The sequence below is a fragment of the Saccopteryx bilineata genome, chromosome 9 (assembly GCF_036850765.1).
Source record: "Saccopteryx bilineata isolate mSacBil1 chromosome 9, mSacBil1_pri_phased_curated, whole genome shotgun sequence".
NCBI lineage: Eukaryota > Metazoa > Chordata > Mammalia > Chiroptera > Emballonuridae > Saccopteryx > Saccopteryx bilineata.
The window spans coordinates 76738080-76764531 of NC_089498.1; the positions used below are offsets into that span (position 1 = coordinate 76738080).

A 26452-nucleotide genomic window follows, 5' to 3' on the forward strand; every position below is an offset into this window, starting at 1 on the left:
CGGGAGAGGAAGAGTTTGTAAAAATGGAGGCGGTGTTACGAGGAGGGGGTGGAGCCAGAGCGCCGGAGGGGTTGGGTACACGCTGGATCCGAGGTGGGGTGAGAGCACGAAGATGGCCGCCGCTGAGGAGGAGCCGAAGCCCAAAAAACTGAAGGTGGAGGCTCCGCGAGCGCTGAGGTGAGCGCTCCCCTACGTAAGGTGAAGGGTGACGGCGACGGCCTTTAACCAGCGCCCACATGTGCTTGCGCTGCGCTGGCGCTGGGTCCTCGCTGCGGCTTGGGGCCGACTCGCAGGTCCCACTCTTTGAGGAGCCGTCCGCGTGGTGGCGACTTCTCGTTTGGTGCCCGCCCAGTTTGGCGGAGTCGCCTCCTGCTCGGAGCGGCTTCGGCCGCCCTCGGCCAATCAGAGCGTCAGCCGGGAGGGTGGGGGTAGGGCCGAGCCGGCTGTGGGCAAGCTGCGGGCACCACGTTGTAGTTTTCCGGGCTGTGCTGCACTGGAGAGACACCGTGGATGGAACCCAACCTGAACCAAGTCACGCGCGGCCACATTCCCTTTCCTGGGGGATAACGAGGAGGAGGTCCAGTGACTGCTCTGCCCTGGGCAAAGAGAATTCTTGGACAGTTTTTGTGAAATGTCGCGGAAGGGCGATTTGACCTTCCTTTTCTTACACACTCTGAATGCTGGCAATTTTGTAGACAACTACCGGGGATCTAGATCCAGCCTCCGAGACTTGGTGGGGACGGCATTTAGATGAATGCATAGGAAAGACTCATTTTTCCCTTTTTTCTTGCACTTTTTAACAGTAGTGGGGATAGTTCTGTGCCTAACACCTGCCTCACATGTGATAGATGTTGCAACTTATAAAAGTTGTTAAATAGTCTTACTAATAAGTATAAAGTGCAGCGTGCACAGCTCTTGATTTTGAAATGTTCTTGGAAGGCAGTGATTTTTCTAACTAAAGGTAGACATATCAAATTGATTTAAAACTATTGGGACACTCATTATCCAAGACAAATCTCATTTTTTCCATCATCACCCTTCTTTACCTACAAAAGAAGGAATCATTCATTAGTTGAAAAAAGGTCACATAGGGACCCAAATCCCTGCCAGTGCTTTTAATGTATTTTTACTACTTTCAAAGGGTTAATGTCCCTACCTTGCAGGGAAAAGAAAGACACTTAAAGTAAAAATTCAGAAATCCTGGTGGGTTAGATTGTCCTCCAAAACACCAAGGTTGCAGGTTGATCTGGGTCAGGGCACATACGAGAAGTGACCAATAAATGCACAACTAAGTGGAATAACAAATGAATGCTTCTCTCTTTCTCTCTCCTTCTCAAATCAATTAAAATTTTTTAAATTCAGGGTATTCTATTTTTATTTTAAGCTTTCAAACGAGTGAAGCAATGATTTTCAGTTGGCGTGCTGCATAAGAGGCACACTGAAATGTTGCAAGAATTTTTGAGACATGCAGTACTTGTTTATTTAGAGGCATTGACTTCTTTTCCCATAGATTGTCAAATAAAAAAAATGACAACAGTCAACACAGCAATAGCCGTCCAGTTTGAATGAATTAAAATTATACCCTTTTTTTTTGTCAGATTGGCAAAAAATATCTTTTTGGGTGTGCTGCAGAATTTTAGTAATTATTTGTGCCATGAGATGAAAAAGGGTGAAAATCCTTGGAATAAAGCAAGGGCTTTTGAATAAGACTTATCTGGGTTCAAGGCATGAACTTTTCCTATTTGTCCCATTATTAAGAGTTTCCTTAAAAGGCACCTCCTCCACAAAGTTTCCTCTACCAAATTAGAAGACAGATAAAAATTTCTCCTAGTGTCATGCTAAACATACTGCCCTTAGATTTTCCCTTATGCGCATAAATTTTCAAAATGCTTTCCTATTTTACAGATGAGGAAATTGATGCCCAAATGAAATAGTTAAGGAACTGAAATATGAACCCAGAGTATGTGGGGTGCAAGTTTATTGTTGTTTGAATACTCTGCCTGCTTTTTTATTTTTTTATTTTTTTTTATTTTACAGAGTCAGAGAGAGGGATAGATAGGGACAGACAGACAGGAACGGAGAGAAATGAGAAGCATCAATCATTAGTTTTTCGTTGCGACTCCTTAGTTGTTCATTGATTGCTTTCTCATATGTGCCTTGACCATGGGCCTTCAGCAGACTGAGTAACCCCTTGCTCCAGCCAGCGGCCTTGGGTCCAAGCTGGTGAGCTTTGCTCAAACCAGGTGAGCCTGCGCTCAAGCTGGCGACCTTGGGGTCTCAAACTTGGGTCCTCCACATCCCAGTCCGACGCTCTATCCACTGTGCCACCGCCTGGTCAGGCTACTTTGCCTGCTTTTATAGGCCACCCAAGGTATACTTCTCTCTGCTTATGCCTCATTAAAACTAATGATAAATAATGTTTAATACTTAAGAACTATATGTCCCTGCTAGGCACTGTGTTAGGTGTTTACCTATTTTAAGTTCATCAGTTCTGCATCAGGGTAGATAACTGTGATGATCTCCATTTTACGGGAGGAAACCAAAATAGAGAGGTTAAGTCATTATCAAAGTCATGTATCTAGTAAGTATGGGGTTGGGATTTTAGTCCAGGTAGTCTGATTCTACATATAGATGTACTCTCAGTTACCATGCTATACTTTTTTTTTTTTAAACAACAGGGACAGAGAGAGCGTCAGAGAGACAGGAAGGGAGAGAGATGAGAAGCATGAATCATCAGTTTTTCGTTGAAACACCTTAGTTGTTCATTGATTGCTTCTCATATGTGCCTTGACCACGGGCCTTCAGCAGACCGAGTAACCCTTGCTCAAGCCAGTGACCTTGGGTCCAAGCTGGTGAGCTTTTTGCTCAAGCCAGATGAGCCCGTGCTCAAGCTGGCGACTTCAGGGTCTCGAACCTGGGTTCTCCGCATCCCAGTCCGACACTCTTTCCACTGTGCCACCGCCTGGTCAGGCCCATGCTATACTTTTTAACTTCAAGTAATTTATCTAAAAACCATAGTGAATTATTAACTCAGTTTTTGTTTCTTTACTACTTGTGCCTCTGTTCTTGCTTTTGTTGTTAGTATACATAGTTTTTATGTTGTTGTAGTATGTGAGCATATGATACAAAATAATTCTTAAATATATATAATGTATTTTATATGTCATTAGTGTCTATTTCAAACTTCTGAAAGTCCTTAGGCAACAAAAACTCATTTTATACACTATCTATTTAGTGCCACCTGTAGACTTGAAATTAAAAGATTAGAAACTTGAGCCTGACCCGTGGTGGTACAGTGGATAGAGCATTGACCTGGGACGCTGAAGTCCCAGGTTTGACACCCTGATATTGCTGGCTTGAACGGGATCATCAACATGATCCCAGTGTCACTGACTTGAGCCCAAAGGTTGCTGACTTGAAGCCCAAGGTCCTTGGCTTGAGCCCCCACCCCCTTCCGGTCAAGCCATATATGAGAAGCAATCAATGAACAACTAAAGTGATGCAACTACTAAAGTGATGCAACTGCAAGTTGATGTTTCTCATCTCTCTCAAAAAAAAAAAAAAAAAAGAAAAGAAAAAAAGTTAGATACTTCAGTACTGGAACAAATTAATTTTTTTGTGAATACCTTTTAGGATTGGCTGTTCCTACTTTCATTGTATTAGTTTGGCTTTAAGGGTCACAGTGTGATAATGCATTGAGTGGTTAAGACTGCATACATTATCTATGGCAGGGGTCCCCAAACTACGGCCCACGGCCGCATGCGGCCCCCTGAGGCCATTTATCTGGCCCCTGCCGCACTTCTGGAAGGGGCACCTCTTTCATTGGTGGTCAGTGAGAGGAGCATAGTTCCCATTGAAATACTGGTCAGTTTGTTGATTTAAATTTACTTGTTCTTTATTTTAAATATTGTATTTGTTCCCGTTTTGTTTTTTTACTTTAAAATAAGATATGTGTAGTGTGCATAGGGATTTGTTCATAGTTTTTTTTATAGTCCAGCCCTCCAACTGTCTGAGGGACAGTGAACTGGCCCCCTGTGTAGAAAGTTTGGGGACCCCTGATCTATGGTGACTTGTTTGACAGCTCAGGGGCTGGCTGCATACAATATTTTGGTTAACTTTTAAGAATGACTTACAAAGTCTAAACATAATTCAATGTGTAGGTCAGTCAGTGGGGAACAAATAAACTCAGGTATGATTTATAGATATCAGGGAGAGGATTTAGGCCTTTGTGAGAATTTCAGTTAGCTCTGGAATACGGTTTTCAATCAGGGGACATTTGGCAATGTGTGGCTTCATTTTTGGTGGGGGCTGCTACTGGCACCTAGTGGTTGGAGTTCAAGGATGTGGCTAAAATATCCTGTACTGCACTGAAAGCCCCCTGCATCAAAAAATATCCAGCCAAAACTGACAATAGTGTTGAGATTGAAAATACTATGATCTAGGGAGAGCTATGACAAGTCTAGCCTCCCTTTCTCAGATAGCCATTATTTTTCTAAGCTGGATTGCTTTTAAGGGTATAGCAGTTACTGATGTTGCAAAGAAATAAACAGGTTCTAACTAATTTCACATTGGGTTGATTTCACAATTGAGTGCCAGACAGTATACTGGGTGCTTTACATATCCTATGCCATTTAGTCTTCCCAGCAACCTGTGAGGTAGGAGTAATGATCCTGCTGATACAGCTGAGGTATTTAGGGCTGAAAGAAGTCATGAAGCATTTTGGGGAACTGCTCTCTAGATGAAGATGTTCTATCATGATTACCTATATTAGGATCTCTTTTCTTTTCTCTCCTTTGGAAATCTCATCCAAGTTCATTTCTTTAGTGGTCACCTCTAAGAGGATACAGTTTCTTCAAAGGCATGTTCAGCACATGTCAAGTCTGTTCTTTCAATCAGTATTTCAAGTGACTGTTATTTTTAGCATGGTGCTAAACTTTGTACCTATAGTGAGGTAAGACCCAAGTTCTATCATCCTGGTGGAAATTAGTGGGGTTTGGGAAAATGATAACTGAGGATTCTGAAGGACTACAAGGAGTTAACCAGGTGTGACATAGTGTGGCTGGTTTTATAGGAAAGTTTGTTTGGATGTAGAAATGGGAGAGAGCTGCTTTTTGGGTAACTGTAGCAGAAGGTGTATGGGGTTCGGGCTTTGTACTCGACGCTTTCACATGTGTGATGTTTCTGTCTCTATATCCTTTAGCTCTCTGACCCTCGTTTTACTGTTTGATGGAGATCTCCTGATTGTCTTGCTGACACTTCAGAGTCATGTATAGCAAACTAAATCTGTCCATTGTCCTAAATCTGCACCTTTATCCATGGTTCTGTTAATGGCATTACTAACTTGTCTTTCTCCAAAATTTGGAACCTAAATACTTGATTCATTTTTTATCCACATGGAATTATAAAGGTTATTCTTCTTCAGTAATGTCTCATAAATGCTTTTCTATTTCAATTTCTGCTGTTACAACTCAGGTTTAGATTTTATCTTGCTTGGACTTTGAATTGGCTTCCTAACTAGTGTGCCCACCTCCAGTTTCATCGTGTTCTACTAATCTTTTTCAGGCATAGCTCTACTTAATCATCATCAGCAATATTTGTAAGCTCTGAAGTTGATGTTAGGAAGGTTTCAATTCTAAGAGCCCACATCATAATTTTCACTGATATTAGCAATTAAAGGTTGTGCTAGATCATGACTTTTGATAATATTACAAAGGAAACAAACTATAATTCTCCAGTTAGCAAATATTGAGCATCTCTCAAGTTAGCAAATAATTGTTGTTTGCTAGCCATTTCACTTTCATGGACTCTTACCTCATTCAAGACCCCGCATTTTAAAATTGTATAGTAAACCTAGGAAGAATTGTCTGTAAGTAACTTAGGTGACTAAGCAACAGCTTCCTTAACCCCTTCTTCTACAACACATTTATTTCTCTTTCAGAAAATTTTCTAGAAGATTATTTTTACAACTGAGCACATGGTTCCTAGAGTGGTCTGTTGTGACAATTAAATGACAAAATGTAGGCAGATTGAAAAAGAGAAAGGATGATTGTATGTCCTTAGTGTATTGCATAGTACTTGGTCCTTAGTTGTATGAATTATCAGCATAACATAGGGTGGGACTGATAACTTTCACTTTTGTAGAGCTTATGTATTTCATAATTCAGCCTAAAATTGAATGAGTATAGCTCTTTTTGGATGATATTGCATGTGTTCACTTATATTCACAAATTTAATCCTTTAAGATTAAGGCTTTGGGCTATGAAGGAAAACGGAAAACAGCAATCTCCTGAGGTATTTTGTATGAATGCCTTAGTAAGATCCTTTCCTAGGCATTATATGGTGCTAAGAGAGCCAAGGAAAGCCTGCCAGGATGATCCTGTGTATCTCCGAGCAAGCATGAAGTGTTTGGATTCCAGGGAGAGTAGGGAGGGCTCTAGGAAAAAGAGAGGCATTGAAAACGATGTTTCTGATTTGAGATTTAGGCGTAGGCTAAATAAAACATGAGATTGATAAGCTACTTTCTATTTGGAATATGGCTCTACTTCCCTTTCATTGATTAAAATCCTCCCTGTGTGCAAAATGTTCACAGTTAAGTAGAAAAGAAAGATCAAAATTTTAAAGCCATTCTGGTCAGAATGGAAGCCAGTAGGGTAGTGGTTAACAGCATGGTCTCTGGAATCTGACATCTGGTTTGACTCTTGGTTCTTACTAACTGGTAATCTTAGGAAGATTGCTTTCTGACCCCATGCTTTTGTTTTCTCACCTATGAAATGGATACAATAATAGTATTACCTCAAGATTGTTGAGAGGATTTCATGAAAACCTGATTATGAAATTGCACATAGTAAGTCTTCAAAAAATGTTAGCTGTTATTAATTATTATGGTACTGTTTATTCTGTTTTTAACTCCCCACTCTGCTCCAAATGCAGTAATTATAAATTTACATTTTATCTTAATCAAAAGGCTGAAAAGCAATACAGCAATTACAAATTTAAAAAGTAAATGAAAAGATGTAGGTATACTCAAGAACAGATAAATATCTCCAGGGGCTAAGGATAGAAAGAAAATATGCAGTTAGATTCCAGGTTTAGGAGCTGGTGGAAATATCTGCAGTGGAACTGGAGTTAGATATTCTCGAGGAAACTGGGAACTGGGCTGGGGCTAGATGTAAAGAAACTGAAATCTAGCTGTGCTTTAAGAAGCTATGGACCTGAAGTGGTGACACAAGTGGCTGAGCTGCCAGATGGCTTAGAGTTGGGACCTGTAATAGCTCCACTGTCACCTAGTGCAAGAGCATTGAGTGTGGAGGCAATGGGCTCTGGAAGAGGGGTGGCCTACTTCAGGAAAAAGGAAGGCAAAGTCTGAGCCTGTAAACATATGAGGAAGACCATTACTTAGAAAATATGTACAAGCAACAGAAGATAAATTCACTCAAAACTAATTACATTATAAAGCAATTTCAAAATGACTAAGTATTTTAAAGATCTTTAAATAGATAAAAGAGGTAATAGCCATTAAGTAACAACATGTTTTGAAACAAAAGTAAATAGATAGGGCCTGACCTGTGGTGGCGCAGTGGATAAAGCGTCGACCTGGAATGCTGAGGTTGCCGGTTCAAAACCCTGGGCTTGCCTGGTCAAGGCACATATGGGAGCTGAAGCTTCCTGCTCCTCCCCCCTTCTTTCTCTCTCTCTCTCTCCTCTAAAATGAATAAATAATTTAAAAAAAAGTAAATAGATAGGAAGTAAGGGGAAGATAAATGAAATTATTGAAATTAAAAAATACAGTGGTTAAACTTTAGATCAAGCATATTTGAAGAGAAATTTAGAGAATTGAAAGATAGTATGGAGTAATTCACCCAGATGTAGCACAGAGAAATAGAATATAAGAGAAGCGAATGTAAATTGAGAGGCACTGACTTAATCAGTGAGTTCCAAAAAGAGGAAATAGTATGAATGGTGGGGAGGCCATATTGGAAGAGATGATGACAGAATTTTTCAGAAGTTTGGATGATCAGAGTCTTCAGGTTGAAAAGGTATTCCAAGTATATAGGAAGATAAAAAAAAATACACACACTAAAAATGTAGAGATTTTGATCCTAATTATTATATTAATGTGTATAAAAAGTATCTGGAAATTTAGACACCAAAATTTTAATAGTTGTTTCTCTAGATGGAAGGATTGTGGTTATTTTTGTTTTCTTTATTCTGTTGATTTTAAACTGGAGAAACATGATATTCACTGAAAACATAATTTGTCTCAGTGTTGAGTGGCTAAATGTCACTGTTACAGAATGTACCTCTGAGATACTAAGTAAATCTGGAACTTTGTAAAGTATTATGATTTTATTATAGGTTGTAATATTTTTATCTATACTGAAATCCTCAAAGCTCTGAAGCCTGCAAGTTTTTAAAAAAAGTTTGAGCCTGACCAGGCAGTGGCGCAGTGGATAGAGCGTCAGACTGGGATGTGGAGAACCCAGGTTCGAGACCCTGAGGTCGCCAGCTTGAGCGCGGGCTCATCTGGTTTGAGCAAAGCTCACCAGCTTGGACCCAAGGTCGCTGGCTTGAGCAAGGGGTTACGTGGTCTGCTGTAGCCCACGGTCAAGGCACATATGAGAAAGCAATCAATGAACAACTAAGATGTCACAACGAAAAACTAACGATTGATGCTTATCATCTCTCTCCGTTCCTTTTCCTGTCTGTCTGTCCCTATCTATCCCTCTCTCTGACTCTTTCTCTGTCTCCATAAAAAAAATAAAGAAAAAGTTTGAGATGAATTAATTTGACAGCAAAACGAGCTGATATGAAGCTCTCTGTAGTATCTGTCTGACACAAATGTATATTGTTTGCTGTAGAAATATTAATGTTTGTTAATGGCATGCTGCATGAAATCCGCCTGGGTAGTTGACAAAATATAATATTACATACAGTGTGTTACCTTCCTAAAATTAATACATTTCTGAATTCCATAAAATTCTGGCCCCAAAACATATTCTGCCTTAATAATTTGACAAAAGGATTGTGGACCTTATTAAAAATTTAAATAGTTTTTAAAAGTTTTTTATTATGCAGGAATAATAATTTTTCATCAGAATCAGTTGCTAGATTTTTCCTGCAGTTCCCTTTCTACACTTCTGTGATACTAAACGGATGCTTATTTCAAAGATCTTTTGGCTAGTTTTATTGTAGTACTGGTACTAGTTATGTTATTGAGTTACTAGGCTTTTCTTCCTCTAATAGTAACTGACTAAGTTAAAAACTCTTCAACTTTTGGACATGAAGATTTGGAAGGCTATTTCACTGAAGTGGTTTCACAAACTAAAGTTTCACATAGTGGTTGAAGAAAAAACGTTTTTAAAAAAAATTATTTAAAAGATTTTAAAATTTATTTTAGAGAGAAGAGAGAGAGAGGAAGGAGGAGGAGCAGGAAGCTTCAACTCCCATATGTGCCTTGACCAGGCAAGGCCAGGGTTCTGAACTGGTGACCACAGCATTCCAGGTCGACACTTTATCCACTGTGCCACCACAGGTCAGGCCGAAGAAGATACATTTTGAATATTTTCCAAGACAGATTTAAAGTTTTTGCCCTCACATGTTTTATTTGTTTGTACCTTTTTGTACTGTGGTTTTACACAATTGCTTTAAAAATGTGTTCATCTGAAAAGCAGTGTAAGTAGATTTCAATATGAGAACATCTGAGTTTCCATTTACATTTTTGCTTTCATTGATTGTGTGCATGATGATTTCAGCATATTCTTTAGAATAGAATAAGAAAATATATGCACAGCAATTATCAGGTAAGAAATTCTTACCTTTTCAAGGTATATCAGTTTGGTTACTATATTAACAGGGTCTCACTATTTTGTCAAAAAGCCACATTTAGTGACTAGTGAGCCCTGTTATTTTGCTATGTTACTTGCAAATATAGGATAATATATATGAAGGTAGCGCATTTGATCATGGATCACTCACAAAATTGGGATTCTCAGAAATACTGAAGTGGTTATTTGGCTGTTTGCCTTCTAGAGGCTGAGAGGGTGACTCACTAGTAGAACCATTTCTAAGTTTCTTAGAGACTCAATTACTAATATAACTGGGAAATCTAGTCAAATATGACTCTATTCTAGGAGTGTATATCTTCTCTCTATTGTCCTCATGCATTGGATTTATTTCTCAACAAACCATCTCAAAGTAACAAGGAAGATGGCATTTTTCAACCCCAAGCCAAAATCTCATGAGCCCAATAGAAGAGGCTTTTTACATACAGGTATCAGTTTTCAGAATACTCTCATCCTGCATACTCACCATTGCACTGATTACTGTGTTGGAGGTGGGGCTTTTGATCAGACTTGGATGTATTTTTATTTTTCATTCTGTGGTTGTGTGTGTGCACGCCTGTGTGTGGGTGTCAGTGGGTATGTGAACCAGTGGATGTTATATATGTGGGGGAGTAGGTGGATATTGAGGGGGACACTCTACTCACCAATATCAGGATCTTAAAATCAATTTCCCCACTCTCAAAACTTCATTCCTCAAGGTCCAGCCAAAGTCTGTCTTTTCTCTAAAACTTCTTTAATCATCCAGCCTGGAAATGGCTTCTTCTCTGGATGTTTGTACTTTCTACTTTGTATTATTGCTACATATAGTATGTGTATGTTTTATCTCAATTACTGCTGCTTGAAGTCAGGAAACTAGTTGAATAACTTAGTGCCTCATAAGTAATTACTTAAAAAAAATTTTTTTTTGAAGTGAGAAGCGGGGAGGCAGAGAGATAGACTCTTTCATGCGCCCTACTGGGATCCACCCGGCATGCCCACTAGGGGGCAATGCTCTGCTCATCTGGGGCATTGCTCTGTTGCAACTAGAGCAATTCTAGCACCTGAGGTGGAAGCCATGGAACCATTCTCTGCTTCCAGGCCAACTTTGCTCCAATGGAGCCCTGTCTGTGGGAGGAGAAGAGAGAGATAAAGAGAAAGGTGAGGGGGAAGGGTGGAGAAGCAGATGGGCGCTTCTCCTGTGTGCCCTGGACTGTAATTGAACCCAGGACTTCCACACATCAGGCCGGTGCTCTATCGCTGAGCCAACCGGCCAGGGCCCATAAGTAATTACTTTATTGCAAAATGACAGGCTCTAAATTTTTGTTAAATAGATGAATTCTATACTTTTTACAGATGCTTTAAGGTTGATTGTAGTACTCATTGATGTAAAGTGATTTTTTGTATTAGCTATAAATTCTTTATTCATAAGAGTTGATAGAATGCCTACCTGAAAATACTTGGACCTTTCATTTTTCTTGTTAGGTGGAGTGAGCTTGTGTGTGAAATAAATCTAATACTGGATTGCACTCTTAGATTGCATTTCTGTTCTTGTGACTATAGTGAGCTTTGACTATAATAATCCTTTTTTAAAAATTATTTATTTATTCATTTTTAGAGAGGACAGAGAGAGGGAGAGAGAGAGAGACAGAGAGAGAGAGAAGGGGGGAGGAGCTGGAAGCATCAACTCCCATATGTGCCATGACCAGGCAAGCCCAGGGTTTCGAACCGTTGACCTCAGCATTTCCAGGTCGACGTTTTATCCACTGCGCCACCACAGGTCAGGCCAATAATCCTTTTTTGAATTTGTGTTATTGAGCAGAAAAAGTTCGTCCTCCTAACACCAACAGGGCCAAACATTAAACACTGAGAATTACAGTGGAGACATACTGGCTATTTTATTATGAATGGCATCATGTAGGAGAATGGGAAGCTAATACTCAAATGCCTGAACTCCTCTAATGGTTACAGATTATATAGGACAAAGTCACAAGACACCATGGGTTAGGAGTTTCAGGGTCATGCTGGGAGCTGATTGGTCAGAGGTACAGTATTCTTCAGGTCTTGAGGATAGTTCTGAGGTCTGCACCAGTGTCCCTCTGTCTGGTTTCATGGGAAGAAGCCAGAGGTTCATTCCACCTTAGGGCTCAGGAACTGAAACAGCTTAGGTCAAGATGATATCTTTAGCCTGCCAAAGAGATTTGAGCTTTGTGACTCTTGGTCTGGTCCAGGTTACTGTTTTCTGCTGCCTCAGGAGTTGCTGATTATCCAGGGGAAAGGGTAGGTCTCTGAGGGGTATATATAGAGAGATGATTTCTATAGCTAGGCTTTCAAGCTGAATTTAATTACAGTTATAAGGACCCTTGGTTTCATTTGTCCATGGGGAAACTTTCATTAGGAAAAATATACTTCTGTATGAACAGTAATATTTTATTAAGGCCCCGTGGTCAATATTTTTCTTTTTATAAAAATATAGTAGAATTGCTGCCTGGCCAGGTGGTGGCACAGTGGAGAGTGTGTCAGACTGGGATATGCAGGACCCAGGTTTGAAATCCTGAGGTTGCCAGCTTGAGCACAGGCTCATCTGGCTTGAGTGCAGGCTTACCGCTTGAGCCTGGGGTCACTGTCTTGAGCATGAAATCATAGACGTGACCCCAAGGTCGCTGGCTCGAGTAAGGGGTCACTTGCTCTGCTGTAGCCCCCCGGTCAAGGCACATGACAAAGCAGTCAATGAACAACTAAGGTGCTGCAATGAAGAGTTGATGCTTCTTATCTCTCTCCCTTCCTGTTTGTCCCTGTCTGTCCATCTCTCTGACTCTGTCTCCGTCAAAAAAGAAAAAAGGTAGAATTGCTTATTTGGTGGGAGAGTTTCCTTCCTCCCTCCCTCCCTCCCTTCCTCCTTTCCCTTCCTCTTTTTCTTTTTCTTTTTTTTTCTCTCTCTCTCTCTCTCTTTCTTTTTTTAATAGCAAGAAAGAGAGAGAAACAGGCCAGAAGGGAAAGATGAGAAGCCTCAACTCATAGTTGTGTCACTTTAGTTCATTGATTGTTTTTCACACTGAGCCTTGAGGGGGTGGGGTGGGGTCTGGTGGGGCTCCAGCTGGGCCAGTGACCCCTTACTCAGGCCAGCAACCTTGGGCACAAGCCAGCAACCTTGGGCTTCAAGCCAGCCACCTTTGGGCTCAAGCCAGCAACCACAGGGTCATGTCTATGATTACATGCTCAAGCTGCCGACCCCATGATCAAGCTGGTGAGCTAGTGCTCAAGACAGATGAGCCTGCGCTCAAGCCAGCGACCGTGGAGTTTCAAACCTGGGTCCTCAGTGTCCCAAGTTGATGCTTTATCCACTGCGCCATCACCAGTCAGGTGTGGGAAGTTTTCTTAAAGAGCGAATTTATAAAGATCTCTGTGACATACCAGAATTATGGATCTTTTTCCTTTGAGCTAGAAAGTTCTAATTAGTGAAGCTATTTGATACGTAATTAGAACTCCAAGGGCATTGAATGTCAGTAATAATGGTCTTAAATTTGTAGCATACTGTGTAATACAGTGTACTATGTAACCAACAGATAATACCACAAAATGGTCTTTTTAAGAAATTTGTTTCTGTCGACTCATCCAGGAGGGGTCATCTGAAAACAAAATATAGCAAAATAATCAAATTCAGATGGCCTAGGTTTTCTTGAATTCCTTTAGGCTTGATATAGCAAAATAAACTGTTTTACTCTCTGAGCCCTAAAGCTGAAGCTTGAAAAACGTGTAAGTTTTTGACTAAACAAATTGAAATACAAGAAAATTATTTCCTTTAAAAATAAACAGTTCAAATATTTTCTCTTTGAAGTTAACCACATTAGAGATTTGAACATTTTCTTGGTCGATAGCCATGACTGAAAAGTCTTAGGTTCCTCCTAAAACAGTTTTGCAGAAGTTGTTTTTCCTAAACAGATCTGAGACCTTAGTTACCATTTTTTAGTTCTTAGTTTTGTTGAAGATGAAAGCTATTAAACTGTAGAAATGATGCAGACTTACACCCTTTGGGTAACAATTCTACTTTGTCTTGTTTTACTTAGTGCTTGCTTATCCAAATATGTAGAATTGGATTATTTAGATTTGAAATATTACCATAAAATATAATTACATTATTAAGTTCAATAAGTAGTACTAAATAATTGTATTAAAAATAGTATTTTAGAAAAAATATTTGCTTTTTTTTTTGGTGGGGGTAGTATAGATTCCTCTCTATATGGTAGTTTTCTTTTTTTAAAAAATGATTTTATGTACAGTACTGATTTTAGAAAGAGGAAAGAGTTAGACAGAAAGGGGGCGGGGAGAAGGAAGCATCAACTTATAGTAGTTGCTTCTCATATGTGCCTTGACTGGGCAAGCCCAGGGTTTTGACCTGGTGACCTCAGCATTCCAGGTTGCAGCATTATCTACTGTGCCACCACAGGTCAGGCTACATGGTAGGTTTGATTTCTTTGGGTATATTCATCCCTTTGTTTGAATATTGTAAGAATGCTCTGTTGAGAGATACACTGCTCACAAAAATTAGGGGATATTTTATCATTTCATATTCATTTAGAAATACCCCTAATTTTGTGAGCAATATGTATACTATATTTCCCCATCTATAAGATGCACCCTTTTTCAAAAAATTTGGGGTCCAAAAACTGGATGCATCTTATACAGTGGTTGATGAAACTGAGGATAAGGCAATATATGAAGAAGACAGTGATTTGTCATCAGACACAGATGAAGACCAACTAATGGATGGGAGTTTTGACACTGATGAGTTGTATGAATTTTACGATGAATAAAACTTGAGTTCAGTAACTTTATGTAATACATTTTTTAAAAATTTCAGGCCCCAAAATTAAGGTGTGTCTTATACATGGGAGCATCTTATATGTGGGGAAATATGGTAAATTTGTAGACTTACTCTCACAGATTCTTAGAATTGGGAGGGATCTTAAGTGATCTTTGCCTAGCCTCCTACCTTAGACAGGAATCTTTTTCTTTAGCACTGCTCTTTCCCTATTTGTGTAGCATTCCTCCCCTAGAATCAGCACAAGGGAAGAGGAGTACATTTTTTCACTAATGGGAAACACACATGCGCGCGCGCGCACACACACACACACACACACATTTGAGACCTTTGATCTCATTTCTCTATGAAGCTTAAAGAAACATTCCTGAGAAGACTCGTTAGTATCCTGATTAGAATACTAACTTGTTAGACTAATTAGATAGTCAAATTCAGAGCTCCTTAAATGATTTCTTGTTGGCTAAGATGTCGCTTCTTTAGACTCATAAAACAGGTTAAAGCAGTCTCTCCTACTCTTTCCCTTTGAGAAGCTACTGGTATTTCCAAAGACTGAATGGTGGTGGAAGTGAAGGCTGGAGCAGAGATGTGAAAAGATGCCTAAGCGTGCAAATTTCCAGGAAGGGTAGGACCTCCCACAGCTGAAGTTTCCTCAAATCATGGAGGTAGGATGTGAAAACAATGGCAAATCTCAGTATTAGCCAGATGTGGCTTTCAAATGGTAGTTTACAATTTTATAATTTCTTGTGATTTTGGAAACCCTTTGAACATGTTGTAGACTCTTTAGATTGGATTAGGGCCTGAGGAGATGCTTAATATCAGAATCTACAATTGAGAGAATTGTACAATTGAGAGAATCAGAGTCCAGAGAGGTTAAGTGGTATCAGGTAACATAGCTAGTTTTTTAAAGCTATTAAGTATCTGATGTGAGATTTGATCCCAGGTGTGTAACTTCCCATTGTACTATGTTTTGGAGTTTTGTTTTTTTTAAAGATAATAACATATTTAAAAATTATGTCAAGTACTTTCACTTACATTTCCTTATTGATCCTCACAAAGCCACCTTTATTTTACCCAAGAAAACAGATCTAGAGAGGTTGAGTCCCTAAGTTGTGAGTTCCCAATTCACACTCTGGACCTCTGACTCACATTTCTTGCTGTTTACATTACACTGAAGATACAAATTGAGAACTTGTCAAAGTGAAGTCTGTATGAGCTACATAAGCACACATTTAAAGAAAATTAGTGGGAATGTGTTTAGTAACCATGTTTAGATTTTTGTCTTTCATGTTCTTTTATTCATACACATGTAGTTTTCTCTCTCAAGAATAAATATTTCCTTGTGGGATTTACTTAATGTTTATGCTTTGCAAGTGGATTCATTCATTGAACTTGAACTTTGAGCAGATTTGTTTTGTTTTCTAATTCAAAGCCTTGGGCAAACAATTTTGCTTATGTTTAAGACTTAAAATGTTCCAGTTAAGAGGAAAGTTTCTAACAAGTTTTAATTTACTTTGGAGATTTTGCATTTTTTCCTGATATTAATAATTTGAATCTTAAGACGTCAGTGCTATTATAAAATAATATGAGATAACCGTTCTTGTTCAAAGAGTGCCCAAGATTACACAGTAATCACATTAGCTGCAATGTTTCAGGTATTGTATAAATAATAGCAACAGGAATCAACAGTGATTTGTATGATTAAAAGAAATTAAGTAGGCCCTTTACTTCAAAAAATACTCTATATTATACATGAAACAATTACTAATACTTGTCTAATAAGCTATTAATCTTTTTAATACCACTTATATTTCAAAATCCTACAAAAATAGTCTACTAGATATGAGATGGTAGAAATGAGAACTTTTTCATTAAAAATGACCTATAGTCACAATTAGCTTTGAACCTCATACAAAATTTTTTTTTTTAAAAAACAACCTTTTTAAAGAAATGATGAAATATTCAGTTAGCCTACTTTTAAGAATAGGACTACATTTTATTAAATTCAACTGATACAGGTAAATCCTGCTTTTTAAAAGTTTGCTTTATAACAATTTGCTTTTATGAAAGATCTACATTAGTGCCTGTTTTTTGTTTTGTTTTTTTTTTTTACACGCTCGGCCCTCAGCCTGTGGTGGTGGTGGCGGTGGCGGCGGCCAGTGCCTGTTTTTTACTAACTGAAAAATCCAAAGAGGATTTTTATTTTTACAAAAAAAAGTGAAAAGCAAAAATAACATTGTTTGTTTTGTAGTGAGCCGTTATAGAGGCTGCACACATTCTGAGCAGTGAGAGTGGCTCCGCCAGTCTCTTCCCCAGAAACTACACTCAGCATCTCAGCATTATGTCTCAACAGCTCTGAATCATGTCTGTGAGCATCTGTGCTTTATCGCAATTTATTTTGTACATCTATTATCAAGATGCATCCTAAAGTACTTGCTTCTTTCTTTTACTCCATTTCAGCTTATGAAAGGTTTCATAGGAACACTCTACTTTTGGATAGCAGGGAAACATGTATTTAAAAACCTTAATTTTATAATGCTTGATAACCATATGAAAAAGGAATGGAGGTAATATAGATTTGTAAACAGGAAGGAGGAGGTAAAAGGAAGTGGTAAAAAGGAAAAGGCTCAATTCCTCTTAGCTATTTCTGATTTCTATATACCCTCCAATCTCAAACATTTCAGCTTTTCACCTTTTTACCCATCAGCTCTGAGGTGTGTCTGTGAGTGTGTGAGAAACTTCTTTTTATGAACTGTATAATGCATATGAGCTGTGGGTCTTTTAAAGTTTTCTTTCTAGATAGCTGTATACACATGTGAAGTGATCAGTCTAGACTAAAGTGCTTTTCAAACTACATTATGAATCAATTTGGTATTTTATAGCACATCTGGTATTTTATAAAAAGAAAATAGGATAGAGAATATCAGTGTATTGCATATGGTAAGGGTGAATATTGCTTTGTGAAACTTTTTTTTCCAGTTATGTATATGTATAGAGTGCAAAATGTATTTTTAATATTTTTCACAGTGATTTTGGCTTTCTATCCCAAAATTTAGTGGCTTCTTATTAGAGTTCATAATTTGTGGATCACCATTTATTAGAGTTCATAATTTGTGGATCAAGAATTCAGACATGGCTTGGCCAATTTATTTTTCTGCTCCACGTGGTGTTGACTAGGACCAGTTAGAGGTATTTCGCTGATAATAAGTTTGGTCTGGGGGGACCAGGGTGTCCTGACTCACTTGCCTGGTGCTTTAGAGAGGATGGCTCAACTGGGCTTCTCTTCCTCTCCATGTGATTTCTGGTAGTTGGAGATCTTATATGGCAGCGTAAGGCTCCAAGAGACCAAGGCAGGAGCTGGCTGAACTCTTAAAGCCTAGCGTGGAATCTGGCATAGCATCACCTCCATCGCTTTCATCAAGCGAGGGGATATAAACTCTTGTTTCTAAGAAACTGTGACCATTTTTTTTTTTTTTTTTTACAGAGACAGAGATTGAGTCAGAGAGAGGGATAGACAGGGACAGACAGACTGGAATGGAGAGATGAGAAGCATCAATCAGTTTTTCATTGCACATTGCAACACCTTAGTTGTTCATTGATTGCCTTCTCATACGTGCCTTGACCGTGGGCCTGCAGCAGACTGAGTAACCTCTTGCTCAAGCCAGCGACCTTGGGTCCAAGCTGGTGAGCTTTGCTCAAAACAGATGAGCCAGCGCTCAAGGTGGAGACCTCGGGGCCTCGAACCTGGGTTCTCTGCGTCCCAGTCCGACGCTCTATCCACTGCACCACCGCCTGGTCAGGCCTGTGACCATTTTTTAAATGCTACAATTGTGGTAAAATAATTTTGAAAAGATGATTGAATTATTTATCAAGCATTTAATTGTGTAATTGCCCCTTGAAAGATGATTACTTTTAATAATCCCCCCTCACTGGGTGGGATTATAAAAATATATCTATTTTTGGTTTCAAAGTTCAGAGATTAATTTAAATATGCATATTATTTCCCATGAAATATTAAGGGTTTTCAGTTTTTAAAGAAAATAAGTTAAGCTTTAAACATTTCTGTGGAGTTTTAAGATAAGTTGACTACCTAACGCCACCTAAAAAGTCTATTTGGCATACAAAGGGAGCTGCCTTCTTACCATGCCTGAAAATTATATTTGGATATAATTATTCTGTTCACATACAGGCAAGCTGAGACTGTTGTGTTTGTGTTCAAACCTCCCACATCCATCCCACTCCTCAGTAAGGAAAACAAAAACATTAAAAATTTTAGTTAAAAGTTCTCATCACAAGAAAAAAAATTTTGTAACTATGTATATATAATGACAGATGTAAAACTAGACTTATTATGGAGATAGTTCTACAATATATGTAAATATCAAATCATTACATTGAAAATAATGTTATATATGTAATTTACCTCAATTTAAAAAAAATAATTCATCCACTCTTATAAATGCACGTTTTGTGATACACTGTACTGTTACCTGGCATTGTGCTTTTCCACAGAGGATTATTTCCTGTGATAGAACCATGGGGAATTAAAGAAATGCTCATTTCAGAATACCTACCAATGTTTAGAATATTAACAGCAGCCTGAAGCCTAAATTTGATTCACACAAGGTTAATGGCTGGGTTGGGGGATTTACTTAGCTTGATATGATAATACATTGAGCTACTTGCTACTCATTGTGTGCCCCGAAATTCTTGCACGGTGGTAAAAATGTTTTTTGTTAAAAGCAATCACTCTTTTGATTTTGAGAGAAATGAAGCGGTTGAAACTTTCTTTTATTTTTAACTTTATTCAGTTTTTTTTTCTTTTCTTTTTTTTTTTTTTTTTTTAGAGAGACAGAGAGACACAGAGAGAATGAGAGAGAGAAGGGAGAGGAGCAGGAAGCATCAACTCTCATATGTGCCTTGACCAGGCAAGCCCAGGGTTTTGAACCGGTGGCCTCAGCATTCCAGGTCAACACTTTATTTACTGCACCACCACAGGTCAGGCCGAAGTGGTTGAAATTTTAAAAAATGAAGACATCCAAGAAATAATTCTTGGTGATAGGAGTCTTAGCTAAATTAAATACAAAAATGGCAGATTCATTGCTACTCATTTAATCTGTGAATGAGCATATATAGAAATAAAAGAATCAATTTCATATGTTGTCTGCATTTCATATGTTGCTCCAGCTAATCAGAAAGCTGTCACTGAATCACTATATCTTATGTGTGAAATCACAGTTGGGTGTTCTGAAATTTGGATATTTATAAAAGTCTCAGACTTACATCTGACTGTCTTGGACTTACTCTGGTGACACAGTGTTCAATCATAATTAGTCTCAGTTCTGGAGTCAGACTATCAGACTTTGGATTTTTGTTCTGTGATGTGTGTTCCAGGTAGGTTATTTAACCTCTTTTAGCTTCAATTACTTCATCTGTGAAATGGTGATCATAAAATATCTCCTGGTAGGGTTGTTGTAAATTCAAATGAGATAGTACTCGAAAGATACGTAGCACGGTGTCTGGCATACATTAGTCACTCAGCTAAGTTTTACCTATTCTAACTTATATATGTACCTGCTAGGAGCTGACTGCCAATGTATAATAGAATAGTTCTCCTCTTAGGGAGTTGCTCAGATGAAATTGCATATACATTCTGGACATTTATTTTCAGTCTATCATAACACAGCAGGCACTACAGAGTAAGAAAAACTAGGAAAAGTTGTTTTACAGTGTCTATCTCCATTTCTGACCTCTCTCAGAACTCGAGTCTTCTGAGGTTCATTCTTGCCTTCTCCATTTATCTCAGTAAATAGTAGCACCATTTACCCAATTTTGTCCAAAATCTAGGTGTTACTCTTGATTCCTTTCTTTCCTTAGTCCCCCATATCTATTCCATCAGCAGGACCTGTCATGCTGCCTCCAAAGAAGTCCATCTGTTTCTTTCTATGTCTATCACTATTTCATGGTTCAAACCAGGAATGTTTGTCATCCTATATTACTATAACAGACTTCTAATTTAATCTTTCTGCTTTCATGCTCCTGTATTCCATTCTCTCCAGTTAAACCAGGGTGATCTTTTAAAACAAAATTAGATCATGTCATTCCTCTGTTCAAAATTTAATTATAGTTGGCCTCTTGTCATGCTTATAATAAAATCAAATTTTCTTAGGCTCATAAAAGCTGAAGTGATCTGCTTCTTGCTCTGACCACAAACCTTTATTTTCTCTTTTGCCGTTTTTCACACTGGCTTTCCAATTAATTTAGTGCTGTCTGTCAAGAATGCCCTTCTACTACCTAGCTCTTGTCATTCAGTTCTCTCCTGCTGGAGGCCTTCCCCGACTACCCATAGATCAGATCTATGGTGAAGTAAAAAGAAAATCTTTTATATATAGAATGTACTTCATAAGATTACCAACAATATTTTGGGATGGGAATTTTCTTTTAAGAATTTTTTATTGATTGATTTGAGAGAGAGAGAGAGAAGCATTCATTTGTTTTTCTATTTAGTTGTACATTCATTGGTTGCTTCCCATATGTGTCCTGATCAGAGATTGAACCTGTAATGTTGGTGTTTTGGGGTGACCCTCCAACTGACTGAGCTTAGTAACCAGACAGGGTTAGGATGGGCTATTCTTTATTCTGTGAAGTCCTTCGTACATTTTTTTAATGTTAAAATGCCCTTTTATGAAATGCTAGTGACATTCAGACAGGGTTGGGATGGGCTAATAATCTTTATTCTGTGATGTCCTTCATACATTTTTTTTGTTAAAATGTCCTTTTATGAAATGATAGTGACATTCAATTGTATAACTTAAAAATATAATCTAAGCAGTATGAATAATTGGGAAGCACTGGTACTCTGTACTTTTGTATTGGAGGTTTTCTTTCAGTTTCAGAGATTTGTAGTTCACTGCAAATAAAGAAGCACTGTGTAGGTAGGTGTTCCTATGATGGAGTTTTGCTAAGAATTCTTATTAAATAAAGTTCAGTCAATCAAATGTTACTATATTCTTCAAATTCTCCTGGGAAATAAATTGTCAGGTTCTATTTAAAGATTATATGCTGTTTGAATATGTACTGGTAAAGTGAAATGTAGCATAAGAATCCTCAGATAATAATTAAGGGAAGTAAAAATAGTAGACCTCTAATAATGTTTTTTGGGGAAAAGAGTTAATACATTTAGCAATGTTTCTGTGAATAACCTTATCCGTAATGAAAGCTGACTAAAATTGCATGTGTTTTATTACATTAGCAGTGATCAACTCTAAGAACAACCCAATTTGTATTAAGATATGGGTGGCCTTTTTTTTCCCCTTCTCATTGTCCATTAAGAACTGAAAGGGACCTGAGATGTGTTTCAGTTTAGGAAACTGTTGGTCAATGGGCATAATATTTTTTTGGTAGTTTCAGAATTAGAATTTCATCTCCTTATTCCCAGGCTTCTGAAATCTATGCTGTGATATACTATTTATTTTGGGGAGATGAGTTTTAAGAAAGTTCTCTTTTTGGAGTATGATATACATTGCTTTAAAATACTATTTTGATCAGTATTTTAATTCATATGAAATGAGATACTTTTAAATAACATGCAGGGAAGACATTCCACATTCAGTGTTGTGACAGCTGGCCTCTTAAAGGCTATGAAAGCTCTAAAAGTAGTATTTTGTCAATTTAAGATTTAAAATTAAGAAAATCATAAAGATATTTTATTCTTGTTATTCTGTCTTAAAGAAACTTTAAACATAAAGAGATGAGACATTATAAAAGTAAATCCCACTTCCTTTAAAATGATAGTTTTGCTAATTGTGATGAAAAGAAATATGTTTTGATAAAGAGCAGGAATAATTTTTGTAGTTTTAAACCATTTCAGAAAGATAATTAAAGTTTAATAATAATTACAAAAATTTTATGCTAATAAAATCAATATATAGTAGAGAATTTATAAGCTAGTTCATATAAATAAGACAGTAAAAATTACACATAATCTCAGTTTCCAGAGAAACCAATATTTTGATGTGTCTCTTACCAGTCTTTTTTCTGTGCAAATATGGCATGTATTTTTTTTAAAACAAAGTCAAGATCATTCTCTATATTACTTTTGTTTTGCTTTTTTTCATTCAACATAGTATCATGAGCATTTTTGTACATCCTTAAAAAGTCTATGGAGGCCTGACCTGTGGTGGCGCAGTGGATAAAGCGTTGACCTGGAAATGCTGAGGTCGCCGGTTCGAAACCCTGGGCTTGCCTGGTCAAGGCACATATGGGAGTTGATGCTTCCAGCTCCTCCCCCATTCTCTCTCTGTCTCTCTCTCCTCTCTGTCTCTCTCTCCTCTCTAAAAAAAAAAAAAAAAAAAAAAAAAAAAGTCTATGGAGGCCCTGGCCCGTTGGCTCAGCGGTAGAGTGTCGGCCTGGCGTGCGGGAGTCCTGGGTTCGATTCCCGGCCAGGGCACACAGGAGAGGCGCCCATCTGCTTCTCCACCCCTCCCCCTCTCCTTCCTCTCTGTCTCTCTCTCCCCCTCCCACAGCCCGGGGCTCCATTGGAGCAAAGATGGCCCCGGCGCTAGGGATGGCTCTGTGGCCTCTGCCCCAGGCGCTAGAGTGGCTCTGGATGCAACAGAGCGACGCCCCAGAGGGGCAGAACATCGCCCCCTGGTGGGCATGCCAGGTGGATCCCAGTCGGGCGCATGCGGGAGTCTGTCTGACTGCCTCCCCGTTTCCAGCTTCGGAAAAATGAAAAACAAAACAAAACTATGGAAAGATTTTATAATATCTCATAACATTCTATGTAATTTATTTAACCATTGTTCTACTTTTGGTTATTTAGTATATAATAAATTTTTGCTATTAATGCTGAAACGAATAACTGGTTATACAAATCTCTGTCCACATTATTATATTTTATTTATGATAGTTGCCTAAAAGTAGAATTGGTTACACATACTGCCGAAAAGCTTTCCAGAATGTACTAATTTAAACTTCTCACCAACAATGTATGTATGTGCTGTTTTATTGCACCTTAACAACAAATTGGTTGTGTTTGAAGAGGACTTTGTTATTATTTTGGGGCTTGCAGCATTTTTTTGAAAAGATAGTATGGTGGGTCCACATATTTGTTGTGCTATCCAGAGGCACTTGGCTTTTGAGGTTAGAGATCTGTTTGTTTTTATAGCGGCAGATTAACCACATGGTTAGATAAAATTGATAGAGGATGTACTTATCTTCCCAAGAGAATACTAGTCTCTTTGGGTACACTTGTCTTGGTTCAATTATTTAAATTGTAAGAAGATTAATAAAGGTGAAAAATTTAAATTGACCAGTTTTTCTTAGATTATAAAGAATAGAGTTGAAATAAGTGCTTAAAAGATTGATTAAAAGAGTTTAAATAATAGCTGCTCAGTAGCTAATGTGTGTGTGTGTGTGTGTGTGTGTGTAAAGACTGGGTGGAAGAGAGGGTAGGAAAAGGATACAAAAAGAATATAACTGAGGGAAACAAAGGTGCTGTGAATAAAAAGAACTTCCGCCTTTACCTGGAAAAAAAAAGTCTTTATTGTTGTCTGTACGTGATTGATCCTGAAAGAACAAGTACCCTGAACTCTGTTTGCTGAAATAACATTTTTGTGCCGTACCTATGAAATGGTACTGAAATATATTTTAAAACAATAAACTCTTTGAAAGTTGTGTTGGTTGATTATATAAAAAAACCCTTAATGTTTTAAGTTATATTTAAAGTCACTTATCAAAAATAAATTGTTTTATAAAAGCTGTGATATGGCCTTAATTTGGTTAAGTATTTGAATATTGCAGGCCCTTGTCTTCCCTTTATTGACATAGAATTTAGTATATCTGTTAAAAAATAAAGTTTTAAGTATAGCTGGGGTTTTTTTTGTTTGTTTGTTTGTTTTTTTTGTATTTTTTCCAAAGCTAGATACGGGAGAGACAGACAGACTCCCGCATGCGCCCGACCGGGATCCACCCAGCACGCCCACCAGGGGGCGACGCTCTGCTCCTCCGGGGTGTCGCTCTGCTGCGACCAGAGCCACTCTAGCGCCTGGGGCAGAGGCCAAGGAGCCATCCCCAGCGCCTGGGCCGTTTTTGCTCCAATGGAGCCTCAGCTGTGGGAGGGGAAGAGAGAGACAGAGAGGAAGGAGAAGGGGTGGGAGGGGTGGAGAAGCAGATGGGCGCTTCTCCTGTGTGCCCTGGCCGGAAATCGAACCCAGGACCTCTGCACGCCAGGCCGACGCTCTACCACTGAGCCAACCAGCCAGGGCCTAAGTATAGCTGTTTTGATCCCAAAAAAACTTTATTGCTAAAAATCAGAAGGGGGAGTTACTAAAGTATGTTAGGCTTGAGCAAAATGTATTTTATTTTTCACAGGACATAGTTCTTGTTAGCTTTCATATTATTCTTTGCAGATATATAATTAGACATTTGACTAGAATTAAGTTTTAATCGTCACAACGCCCTGAGAAGCATGGATAAAATGAGGGACAGATGTTTTCAGAATCACTCTAAGATCATAGAGCTCGTAGGAATCCAGCAGGGGTTCCAAGCCATATATATGTCTTGCTACCTTTACAACCTCGCTAATTAGAATGATCCACAGACCAGAAGCAAATGGTGAGATCTAGGTACTTAGGAATTGCAAGATCTTGGCCACAGAGACCTACTGAGTCAAACCCTTATTTTAACAAGACCCTGCAAGTAATGTGTATGCATATTTACTTTAAGTTTGAGAAGCACCATTGTACATTCCATATTAAAAGTTATATTGAAGTTTTGAAATCTTTTCTAAGGATTATTCCTGGTTTTACTTTTACTTTTGTGGGTTATCAACATTTTCCACAAGAGGAAGAAGGAAACTGTTGAGTTTAGTCAGTGTCTTCACCACTTCAAATTGCTGTCTTCCTGTTGCTTTGATTCAGATTCTGTTTAAATCCAGAGGAACAGTTGACTAATTCGGCTTTTGGACATTTGGTCAAAGTCTCAATCAGGCAAATATAGCTCTGTTTTTAACAGCTATTCCTCATGGACCCAACAAAGCAGATTTATATAATCCAGTGGTCCCTAACCCCCGGGCCCGTGGACCGGTACCGGTCCTCAGAGAAAGAATAAATAACTTACATTATTTCTGTTTTATTTATATTTATATTTAAGTCTGAATGATGTTTTATATTTTAAAAAATGACCAGATTCCCTCTGTTACATCTAAGACTCACTCTTGACGCTTGTCTTAGTCACGTGATACATTTATCTGTCCTACCCTAACGGCTGGACCGTGAAAATATTTTCTGACATTAAACTGGTCCGTGGCCCAAAAAATGTTGGGGACCACTGATACAATCCATGGCTTCATTCTGGATAGAAGTTTTCCAAATTAAAGAGAATGTTTAAAAGAAAGCATTTTTGAGGAAAACTTAAAATCTTTTTGAATATTTGATGTTTTAGATGGTTAGCAAGGAACCACAGATCTGTATAAACTGGTGTCTCGACTAATTTCATTTTGTGAACATAATTATTTGGTCACAGGGACAATGACAGGTAAAAAAAGAAGCAAGGCTAACAGTAGAACAGCACTGTTTAGTAGAAATATAATACAAGATGGATATAATTTTAAATTTTCTACTAGCCACATTAAAAAAGTAAAAAAACTAAATTAATCTTAGTAATACATTTTACTTAACCTAATATAGCAAAATATTATAACACGAAAAAATATAATACGTATTCAATGTAAAAATTATTGAGACATTTTATATATTTGTTTTTACTGTCTTGAAAAATCCTGTAGCATTTTATATTGTCTCAGTTTGGATGA

At 38.2% G+C, this 26452-nt stretch overlaps 1 protein-coding gene across 1 annotated transcript in view; it reads left to right on the forward strand.

The window, feature by feature from the left end:
• The first annotated feature begins 32 nt into the window (after positions 1 to 32).
• Positions 33 to 26452, forward strand: part of ADK (adenosine kinase) — a 721185-nt gene continuing 694765 nt past the window's right edge. Inside the window, exon 1 of the mRNA XM_066242490.1 lies at positions 33 to 177. Within this exon, the coding sequence (XP_066098587.1) occupies positions 113 to 177 (65 nt within the window). The 5' untranslated portion in view covers positions 33 to 112. The remainder of the gene's footprint in view (positions 178 to 26452) is intronic.